The 11,835-nt window shown below is 36.9% G+C and overlaps 2 protein-coding genes across 2 annotated transcripts; both read right to left on the minus strand.

Moving 5' to 3' along the window:
• Positions 1-450: 450 nt before the first annotated feature.
• LOC141818740 (deoxymugineic acid synthase 1-like) lies at positions 451-3,145 on the minus strand. The gene is made up of 4 exons (XM_074706194.1): positions 2,733-3,145; positions 1,196-1,415; positions 930-1,109; positions 451-814 (listed from the first exon to the last, which is right to left on the minus strand). The coding sequence occupies exons 1-4, from the start codon at positions 3,131-3,133 to the stop codon at positions 590-592; spliced, it is 1,026 nt and encodes a 341-aa protein (XP_074562295.1). The 5' UTR covers positions 3,134-3,145; the 3' UTR covers positions 451-589.
• A 4,009-nt stretch (positions 3,146-7,154) lies between these two features.
• LOC141818739 (rho GTPase-activating protein 7-like) lies at positions 7,155-11,606 on the minus strand. Its single transcript, XM_074706193.1, has 8 exons — positions 11,569-11,606; positions 11,287-11,347; positions 11,120-11,203; positions 10,409-10,522; positions 10,165-10,328; positions 8,173-8,242; positions 7,649-7,846; positions 7,155-7,579 (listed from the first exon to the last, which is right to left on the minus strand). The coding sequence occupies exons 1-8, from the start codon at positions 11,604-11,606 to the stop codon at positions 7,403-7,405; spliced, it is 906 nt and encodes a 301-aa protein (XP_074562294.1). The 3' UTR covers positions 7,155-7,402.
• Positions 11,607-11,835: the final 229 nt, after the last annotated feature.

Genomic DNA, 11,835 nt, shown 5'->3' on the forward strand with positions numbered 1-11,835 from the left:
TCGCCGTCTATAATCGCGCCTTCGTCCCCTTGGCCGCCGCTTTGCGGGGCACGATTCCAGGCTAACCTTCTTCCAGCGCCTTGACGTCCGCCTAACCATTGGGCTGTTGGCGAACGTCGCGGCTGTGTTGGTGGAGGAGAAGCGGGAAGCGGTGGCAGCGGCACATGGGTTCTCAGATAGCCTGAAAGTCGTCGTCCCCGTCAGCGTCCACTGGTTGGTGCTGCAGAACGCGAACCACAGGATGGTGGAGGCTTTCACGTCGGCGGCGAAGATGGAGTTCCTGTACAGCCGAGCGCCGCACTGGAAACTACCTGACAAACGAGGAGGATGATTAGTTGCAGTAGGGTGGAGGAACAGCAAATCCATTAAACACAGTTAAACTGACGCAGTATCACCTACTCCTTGGTTGCTACAATGGATGAACAATAGTATTAGTATAAGATTGGTATAAGCTTATGATGCACGTATCATTATTTTATTTCAAACTTCCTTCACCTATACAATGAAGGGCAATCAGTGGAGGTATTTATATCATACAATAAACTTACATACATCAAAAGCAAATTCAAATCATTCAGCTAAACCTTCATCATATTTCATCATCCCAAAACTCTTCAAGAGATTTATAGGGCCCATTCTCTGAGATGAAGTACAAAGCTTGATTTCCTCTGCGCTGAGGAATCCTACTGATGGTCTCCCTCTCTTCTTCATTCAACTCCCAGTCCAGTATGTCCAAATTCTCCATCAATCTTTTCTCGTTGAAGCTTTTCACTATCACACAGTCTCCTTGCTCGTAAACCCATCTCAAACATATCTGTAATACGAACATCGAGTGATTTCAATCTTTAAATATTGAATCTGTTATTGCAATGCTTATAAACTTTTCAGTCATTTATCATTGGGATCCCGTGAACATTAGTCTCATTTACCTGAGGAAGAGTCTTTCCTTTAGCTTTAGCTATTTGTTGCAGAATCTCACACTCCATAACCCAATCTTGACCCCACTCTGTTCCTCTGGCTCCCAACGGTGAGTAAGCACAGAGTTGAATGTCTTTAGCTATGCAAAACTCCCTCAGCTTCTTTTGTTGGAAAAGAGGGTTCACCTCCACCTTATGCATTATTTATTAAAAAAATAATTGAATCTAACATAGTAAGGTGAACCTAAATCATAAATTTGTAGGTTATGTTTGTAAACCTGGTTGACCACAGGTGGAATTGTTGCAGCAGAGAGCAGTTTCTCAATCTTTTTGATGGAGAAGTTGCTGACTCCAATGGATTTGGTGAGCCCCATCCTTTGGCACTCCTCCATGGCTGCCCATACCGAGCTTATATCTATGGGCATTAGTTCGCCTTCCGGTTTGGCACAAATGGGGAAGTGAATGAGATAGAGGTCAAGGTACTCCAATTGAAGGCTCCTAGTAAGATTTAAACAATGCAGAGGGAATGAATTGGGTAACATGGCATAATACAAAAATCTTGTTTTGAAAAGTGATGAACAAATTGAAATAAAGTCTGATTATAAGAACTCATATAGCAGAGAACCTTTTAGGAATTCAATTTCTGAATACAAAAACCACTTTTATTAATTCACAAACTTATGTAATTTCTTTCTTTGGATTGATAAAGAACTAAAAGCTCAGATTTTTTTTTCCCAACAGAACATGAAATTTAACTTTTGAGCAGGCTATAATCTTGCTGGTTATTTTTTCTCAGGGTAATGATAGCATAAGAATAGTATGAAATACTTGATACTTCTTTTTGGTCACCAAAAGTTGGTTTTTGTATTCATTCTTTTGCTAGATTACTCTCGTGTCTATATCCAATTATTAGCTAAAAGCCGTGAGTTCCCTATTCTCTAAGCTAGTTTTGTACTTATAAATACAAAGATTTGTGTGTAGATTATTTCATATTCCTTTATCTTTATGAACATAAAGAGTCATGTTTCACTCAAGATTAAGTTGGCCTAACCCGGTAAGGCTTGGTTCATGCAACACCTGCGCAGCCGCTGTGGAACAGGCCATGCCGAAACCCGGGCTCAATAGGCTAGGATCTAACTACACCCCGGTCTCGTGCCCGAGTTAACTGACCGGCATGATCACAACCCGATTAGTTCTTGGGACACACCAGGCCGAAACCCAAGCTCAATAGGCTGGGGGTCTAGGAACACCAGGTCTTGTGCCCGAGTTAACTCTCGTCGTGATCACAACCCAATTAGCTCTGGGCCAGACTTACTACAGCCCAACTGTAGTCAAGCCCCAACGAGCCTGAGCCTAGCTCATTGCCCTTCTTCTACAAAGAGTAATTTTCGTTTTTAAAGTCTACAGTATCATTGAACTCTTTTATGTCGAAAATGGAAAGATTTTAAAAGTCTAACCGTCAAAAAAGGGTTTATTTTTAAAAAAATCTCACAAAAGTTTGATTGTTTACATCTAACTCCGAAATCACCATACCACTCCAGAAAAACAATTGCTAAATAATTTGGTAAAATAACATGGAGAAAATGCTTCCTCCATTTATTTCGCCAGACACGAGAATTGAGCTTTGGATTCATAAGCCTCGGTTCTACTATCCAAACGACTTCAGATTATGTTAAAAGCGAAAAATCTTTGCAAACAGGCATCTCGGCAGTTGTTTGTAAACTATCTCAAACAGGAAATAATGCAAAAACTCGATTCGATAAGAAGCAAGAATAGATTTTTGCACCAGTACTAATTCACACATAAATCGATTACCTGAGTGACTTTTGCAAGGCAGGAAGCACGAGATGGCTTTGGGCGTCCCGGACCCAGAGCTTGGAGGTGATGAATAGCTCGTCCCGGGAGGCGATGAGCCCTAATCGGAGCGCTACCGCTACGGCCTCGCCTAGCGCCTCCTCCGAAGAGTAGACCGAGGCGGTGTCGAAGTGGCGGTAGCCGATCTTGATGGCGTGGAGTATGGCGTCTCGAGTGGTGTCGGAGGTCGTCGGCCAAGGGAAGGCCGCAGTTCCCATGGCGATGCGGGGCATGGCCTTGGAGCCGGAGCTCAGGGGAACCTCATGGATCGCTATCGCCATCGATGCCCTTCTTCTGCTTGTGCAAATGGAGGTGAGAGCAGAGTCGGCTTTGGCAAGGAAGAGGAGCGAATTATTTAGCATCTTGGATCGCTATCGCCATCGATGCCCTTCTTCTGCTTGTGGAAATGGAGGACGCTTGTCGTATTATAGTCGGCGAGCTTAACTTGGCCTGCTACTTAATTGTTTTTTTATAAAAAAACATGCTTTATTTAATTATTATTATTATTTTCTAATATTTAATAATTTTATAAAAATGTTAGCATCCGTATATAAATATAATATAAAAACATGAAGCCTTGTTCGAGAATGTTCCTTGCCCTCATCCCTCACTTTCTTCCTTTCCATTATTGTTAGCATCGGTATTTAATTATTATTTTAGTTTCATCCAAATTTAAATTCTTATTCTTTTCTATAATTTAGTTCCATCGTAATTAACTCAACAATTATCATCTCTTTCATACATCCCGTGCACTTGCTTTATCATGCCGCCTTAAATTTTATGCTTCAAATTGCGTTCAATAGCAATGTTGATTTTGCATGTCGAGTCAAAGAAACCCTTCGAGCAACGTTCATTTTACTTGTAATTTTATTATTTTAGGCTAAGTGTTTCGGTTAGATGAATCAACTGAAGATAATGACTATTGAAGTGGCAATACAAAAGGTCTAAAAGAGATTGAAGACATCATAGAAGTCTTCAATACTCAAATAGAGTTAAGATGGATATGAAGAGAATTCAATGTGATCACTCCGATATTTAATATAAAAGTTCAGAAAAGATGAAAATAGTAGAATTATAAAAGAAGAAGATGAAAATAGTAGAATTATAAAAGAAGAAGATGAGTGTATTTGTAACTTATCTCTTGCACGTGTCTTTTATAGGATTTAAATAATTGCAAAAGGAGGTTCTTCATGTCAATAATGTAAGATCATATCCGATAGTTTTTATTTGTTTCTTCACTCGTTGAATATCGTGTGCACAAAAGAAAGCATTTGAGAGATTAAATCTGACACTTATATGATTGTTCTTTCATTCATCCATAGTGTCATGTTTAGGAATATTCATAGTAACTATCAATAGGTTCTTCTAAAATGACAGAACTAATAAAATCAAAGAGTCTGAGTCCTCTAAGATCAGGATGACTGAGCTAATGAAGTTGGCCACTCCAATATATTAATCCTTGAAGACCAGAATCACTTTATTTAATTTGGATGATGGAGTTGATTGATAACAAAATCCAAAGGGAAGTCTTTCTAATTGATTCACCCGCAACTTTAATTATAACATGTTTTTGTTTCAATAAGTTACATGTATATAAAAAATAGGATGAGAACATAATATAATTCTCAGGACATAATTGAATTAGTTACTACAGGGCAGATTTACTGAAGTGAGCAATGATTGAATTTCGATGAAATTGAAACAATGTCTTCCGTTGTAATTACTAATTGTAATTTTTTAATTTATTTTTTTATAAATGATCGTGAAATTGATCATGTGGGACTGTTGAGATGATGAATTTTATTTTATTTTATTTGTTGAAAAAGATGAAAAGAAAAAATATATAGGGAGAGAGGATTCTTTTAATTACTTGTCTTTTTTGTTTTTTTGCTGTTTGTTGCATGTGCTGTGTCTCCAGGCATGCAAGTCTTGGACATAGCCGAATCACATAAAGTTTGTCTTCTTTTGATTTATATTTTATTTATATTATTTTTTATGAAAGTATGAACCTTTTGTATATAGATGGTGATCATCTTTTATTACAGCGAAGAAAGATACGAAAATGATATACTGTGCGATATGTGCTGTGCGATCCGTGTGCGACATCCGTGATTCATTGTCGTTGCCGCCGCCCTCACCACGCCGTTCGGCTACTGCTGGCGCCGCCTTGGGGGCGATCGATGCGCCCCTCGCCGACGCTCCATCTGACGTCGAATTTCGATCGGATAGTGGTCGGAATCCTGCTAAATCACACGGCCGACAATGGTGCGGCCACTGCCAACCTCGATCAGGTCGGATTCCGACCAAATCGCGATCGGAGACCGATCGAGGAAGGATCAGCGTCGCATGGTGGCCCTTCCTCGATCGGTCTCCGGTCGCGATTTGGTCGGAATCTGGCCCGATCGAGGTCGACAGTGTGCGCGTGCCCGATTGCGGGCCTGATTCCGACCAAAATTCGGCCGGAGTCTGGGTCCTGACTAGCCAGAAGGTAGCGCTTGCCAGTCAACTGCTGGATTCCGATCGGACCAAGGGCGGCTGCCGCTGGAGTGCCGAGTAGGAACGGGACGGTGACACTGTGTATTCTCACATTTAGACAGTTCAGATCTGACGTGCGATCGTATGATGGACGGTGGATCACGTGTCACTCGTGGGTGCGCATGAACCAGTCGGCAGTATATCAGATCTCAAGAAAGATAAGCCACCCACTAAGCAATTGCTTCTGTTTTTGACATGGTAGATTTAGGCATCTTCTTGTTCCATGTGGATTATATTGTTATCCACCCTAAATGCTAATACTAAGAGATTTGACTGACTTTTGTTAATTGGAATATCGATCGATCGGTATCAAATTGACTTTTTATTTTCTAGTCCTGTGCTGTGCTCTGCTCTGCTGTGCTGTGAGTGCTTGATATATTCTTTCTCTTAATCACGAGAGGACTCCAATGGACGAAGAAGCAGTACTATGGGAAAGATGGATGTGATCGACGCCATCAACACTACTGCATGCAGTTACACAAGTCGAACTGGAGATTAATTATACTATCGAATACTTGATTGAACCAGCTAGCTAGCGAGAAAGCAGTTCATGTATGTGATTGTTGTTGTACTTAATTTGATCACTAGTGTTTTTTTATCAAGTCGATCGCAGCAACGATGAATCTTAATTACTCATCTTTAAAGCTAATTGAATTGAATTTCTTCCCTTTTCTTTTGATTTTTGGATTAATTGCTAAATGTAGAATGAAGATTAATTAATTTCATAACGATTCTAGCAGATTATCGACTCGATTTCACCTTTTGTTTGTTTGTTTGTGTGAAGATCAAACGTGCGTGTGTGTGTGTTCGATGATGATAAAATGTTTTTTTTAGAAAATAAGATAAAAATGAAAGCGATAATTTTTAGGGACCGTAAGATGCAAAGACCAAGTGGAATATTTTGACTCTGCCCCTTTATTTTTCTCTTTTTCACAAATTGTCTTACTGGAATTGGACGCTACGAACGTGCACACAAAACAGGCAACGTTATAAAAACAAAAAACAAAAATGGTGAGGAAAAATCGTGAAAGTTTAATTACATTTATCCTCGTGCAGGCCCACGGCCCAAAAATATATCAGCGGCCCACCGACTCAAAGGGATCATTAGCCGACGACAAAACTAAGCAAAAAAACCTATCAGAGCGAGGTTTCGATCCTCGGAACTGTGGGTTATGGGCCCACCACGCTTCCGCTGCGCCACTCTGATTGTTGAAACTGACTCCAGTTAAATTATACATATTGTATTATATAACAATTTCCAATCTATAGTACGCTAATATTCTTACAATTTAATTCCTTTCAGTTTTTTTAGCCACAGAAGTCACTTTCTCCCTACGAACTATTTCAATTTGCTTTTACAAGATTCAATCAATGATTTTTTTCTTCTTAACTCAGAGGATGATTATTTATTCAAAAAGAGAGCGAAAAAAATAAAGTTTCCCAATTATGCTATTATTTTAAATCCCTGGCCTTTAGTTCATTTATCAATAGAGCGAAAACTGTTAACCGCTGTCCCACACACTTCACATATCCTTATTATAAATAGAATTCACATCTTGAAGATCTATAGATTAACTCGTGTTCCCTTTTGCCAAAAATAACTACAAGTCTGAAACTCCAAATGTGCAAACGAAGAGAGAGATACCTGCTTACCAGTTCACAAAACATATCATCGCTCTGTATCACCTGAAAACTAAGAACTTGCAGGTTAAATGAAGTTGAAATGGATTACTCTACATGCTCAATTGAGCTAGCGACAACTTGACTACATGGTGCGATAACACAATAGCAAATTCTCAAGCTCACAGACAATTTAATCAAACAATAAGAAAAATAAATAAGAACAATATTTCAAGATCAAGAGATCATATTGGTATGTTGTTTTGAAAACAAAACACCAGAAGAACATTATTAATGAAAATACACCACCACACGGAGAAAATAAAAGAAACCTAACAAAATTTACATTCCTGCAGCAGTCACACCAAATGATGCACACTCAAACAGCGCAAGTTACAAATGCAAGAAGCTTTAAAAGTAGATTTGCATGGATCACGGATGTACAAGCCCGGCAGTTATTGATGCCTCATCTGAGATCAATTACGAGGGGAGGATTTGTGTGGTACACCTTGAGAAGATGCTCCGTGGCTTAGATCGAGACTATGGAGCTGTTCCATTAGTTGTGATCGCCTCTCTTTGAAGAAATCAAGTCGGGTTGTCAATTCTGCCAGTGTAGAAGATGCCCCAGATAGCTGTCGAGGATACTCCGCAATCTGATAATAGATCTCCTTTTAAGTATTTCTCAGACATTTGTGTTTGGCAAACAAAAACACTACAATTACCTCAGTTATCTTAGGCGAGTTATCAACAATCGCTGGACTTACTTGCGAAGACATGCTGGTTGATGCTTCGATCTCCAAGCCTCTTAAATCATTTAGACTAACTTTATCAGCGGAATGCTTCCTCGTAAGTAGTTTCGAACTAGTAGATGGAGGACCTTGTGGCATTGTTCTCCTCCAATCTGTCGCTGATGAGCTTTCCTGCAATCCAAGAGAAATTGGCCATCCATGTTAACACACTAAAAAAGTCCCAAACGTCCAATGTGGCAGCCACGTTTGTATTTTCATTTGTAGTTTATGTAATTTCTGATGGTAATTTGTTGCACATATATCTCTTTAAATAACTATAATATAAAATTTATTTATTTACGGAGGAGAAAAATTATATAGAATTAGTGCTTTAATTTAATGAGAAAATAATGATATAGTACACTGGATGTTAACATTTGAAATTTTAAAATATTCTAACTGTAATGGAACTGTTATTATGAAATTTGTTCATTATAGGCATAATTGATTAAACATACCTCACTTATTTGTTTCTTCTCATGATTGCAAAAGGCAAGGCTCATATCGAAATCTTGTTGGACAATCTTCCTGCAACAAGTAGACAGAAATGCAGTAGAAATACAAGGAGCACAAAGATATCACATGTAAAGAACTTTTTGAAACATAAAGTACAGTAAGAATAAAGGTATATTCTCAAATACACATATTTGATCCTGACTGAAGATGATGAACATCAAATGATACAAGAACACTAATGTCACTAGGGATTTAATATCGACTTAAAAATTTACAATTAAGACTTTATTGGTATGTTTTCTTTCATACTTCTAACCATAATGTTCGTCTACCTGCTGAGTTATATTTTCTTCCATTTGTGAGCTATAATGATCATGAGAGATACATATTGATGCTAGGAACAAAATTGTATTAAGTAGTTATTATAAAGTAGCTAGTAACTCAGTAAATTCTCATCTTGCATTTATAAATTCATATTATTAATATCAATAGTAGAACTACAACTGTAAGAAAAAAAAATTATAACACATGTTTATCATATGGAATAATTTGAATTTATGATTTTACAAGTTGACATCAGGAAAAATTAACTCGGAGCATCCATATTTAGGGACACTATGAGAAAAATTGATTATAATGCATGTTTATTTATTTATTTGCTGACTTATTTAAACATAAGTTCAATTATGCTAACTTTTTTTTTTGGAGAAACTCAAGCATCCATCTTTGTATGTCACTTTGTTACAAGTTGTGCTTATGACAATTTGTCCTCGACATTACTACTTTCACCTCTGGGCAAGCAAAAAGAAAGGAGACGAAGTCAAAAACTTAAAAGAAAAGACAAAGTGCATTAGTTTCTCACTTATTGGAAAGGTCACCCAAGAAAGAACAATAATAAAATCATGTTCAACAAACTTCATGAGATCGCCAATATTTATGCATGGAAATGACAACTGAAGAAAGTGTTAATAAACTCACATGGAGCACATGGAGCCAAGTGCTCCTTGGTTAAGGAGAATAAGGCAGTTAAGATTTCTGAATTCTAGTTAAATTTCTTGAAAAATTCAAAGTTGTTTAAGCAAGTTTAAATTTTTATATTCTGTTATATTTCTAAGGTAGTTAGACAATTTCTAAAAATAGTTTTTTCAGAAAAAGTAGATCAGGATTTTTATTGGGAAGAAGTGAGCCATTATTTTACAAAGAATGACTCTTATTGGCAATCTATAAAATGGATTAGGATCCTATGTATTAGAATAGTTTTCAATTAATTAAAACATTCCCTTCTGATTCTGTGTGAAATTGTATTTTCTGTGTGAGATAATTATTCTAATTTTTTAAATCAAAATTGTGATTTAGGACTCAATTTTGGTGCTGCATCACCCGTACAAATAAATTGCAATGCATCCAGGCAAACCATAGAATAGATAAAATTCCTTCCCATGTACACTAGATTAGCTGACCTTTACTGCTGAGTAAGCTACTTAACACAGTTTATGAAATCAACCTAATCAACAGTTAATTTATCTTGATGTGACAGTGTAAAAACTACAAATAAAAAAAAAAAATAAGAACAGTTAACCAACTAATTTAATAACTGAACCAATTTAACAGCAACAATAACCAGAAAACAGCTTAGGCAAACAAAGAGGACTAAGATGACAGTGATAGACTGTTAAACAGCATTTTGTTAACACATGATTCTAGGATAGTGTAAAAAGGAATTCTGCAGACAGATTGTTGAAATATTCAGTAATTTTTATTATATTTTAGAAAATGTAGAAAAATATTATAATGGAGTTCTTTATTATTTGAAAAGAAAAGGTTAGTTTAGTTTAGATAAGTTTGTTTAATTTTATTGGAAAAGTTTGTTAGGAAGAATAACTCGTGTCATCAATGTATCAAAGGGGTTAGGATCCCATGTGTTAGACTGAATGATTTGAGAGTTAATACAATTTTCAATTTTTTGTTTGGAAACATTTTAAAAGGTCTCTTACTGTTGTTTGAGATGAGATGGAAGGTGCAGATATCTATCACAAGGGAATGATCCATAATGATTTTGGTTTTGTTGGTTGAGTTGGAGATGGAGCTCTGCTACTTTCTGCTTCAATCTAGCAACATCTGCTTCAGCAAGAGCAATCTCCTCAAGTTCTGCCCTTGTCTTCAAAGAAAGTGGAACACGTTTAAGAATTCAATATACCAGCTTAAATAAGTGGTAAATTAAGAAAACAATAAGCAGACCTTAGAATCAATCGTGCGTGAGTTAGAAAACTGTCCAGAAGACATGCTTAAACCAACCTCCAAAGCAGCTCTCAGATCTCTTTCAGCCTGCAATTGCTCCTGTAGCCTTGATACCTAGGGAAAACCATACATGTTGAGAAGATTGTTTCCTTCAAAATACCAAGAACAACTTAAGCACATCAGCAGCAACTGTAGAGGAAAACGGCTTAATTTAACGCAAAGGTCAGGGGTTCTTAAGTCTTAACACAATTACAACCAGAATTTCTGCAACACCAAGTCACCAACCTGTCCAAGTCCTTGAAATAAAATCAATGTTTGTTGATAATTTCATACTGCTTCAAATGCATATTTCCCAAAGATTGACATATAGATTCCTAGGCTTACAAGTAATATTAATGTTCAAACTGTATGATCAGATTAGGAAGGTTATCCATGGTGGTTAAGTATTTATTTTTCACATATATGGAACAATAAGAACCATTAGAATAGGATTGTCTGGCAATGGCATACTTATAAACATCAGTGCAGGAAGAAGGTTGACAATACTAACACCATAAAAAACAAAATACTTTGGTCTAATTTAATATTAGGAAGTTCCAACTAATAAAAAATTAAGAAAACTAACAAAAAACTAAGCAAGAAGCTGTATTGACATGAAGATCATCAGGATATATAGGTTTCATAGGTTATTGAAAAATGAGAAATGCATACATCTTGTTCCAGGGCTAAACGACGCTCATGCAAAGCCTGCTTTCTTCTTTCCAGACTTGCTTGTAAAATAGCATTGCCTTTCACCTAAAAGAATTAGGGTTTGTTTCAGAGTTTATTTTAAAATACTCACTATCCATCAACTGTCTTGAAAGAGTTACCAATCGAACCTCTTTGGCTATTCTTATCTGAAGGTCATTCTTTGTGATCTCAAGCCTCTGAATAGCAAGCCTAGCAAAATTAGATTCTAATTAGCAGTGAAAATTTTATGTGACAACTCAAGGCAAAATTTTAGAAGATATTGCAGCTTATTCTAACAATTAAAACTCTACACCACAAGAAACTCATGCTATGCTACATATTGTAGAAATAGAGTATAAAGTTTTATTATCTCATGTTTCAGTTTTTTTATATTGGCTGCAAGGATTTCCCCACCAGGTGAGACACATTACGAGAATGCCACTAGATAGTTTAGAGCCACCACTGACATATACACTAGAAACTAACAAGTACAAAGGTAAAAATTCAAGCTTATGGTGCTAGAAACATGACAGTGCAGACCCTGATCAACCATAAATATTTCTAAAGTTTGCCATCAGTTGAACAACATAATGATACTCTTAGTAGCACAATGCAGGGTACTAAAATTTATTTGTATTGGTCTGTCCCTCTGCCATAAAACATAAAATCAAAGACTACAAAGACGCTAAGAATTAAAA

The sequence above is a fragment of the Curcuma longa genome, unplaced genomic scaffold (genome assembly GCF_044706935.1).
Source record: "Curcuma longa cultivar G26 ecotype Majalengka, Jawa Barat unplaced genomic scaffold, ITB_CL_G26_1.1 contig_25821, whole genome shotgun sequence".
NCBI lineage: Eukaryota > Viridiplantae > Streptophyta > Magnoliopsida > Zingiberales > Zingiberaceae > Curcuma > Curcuma longa.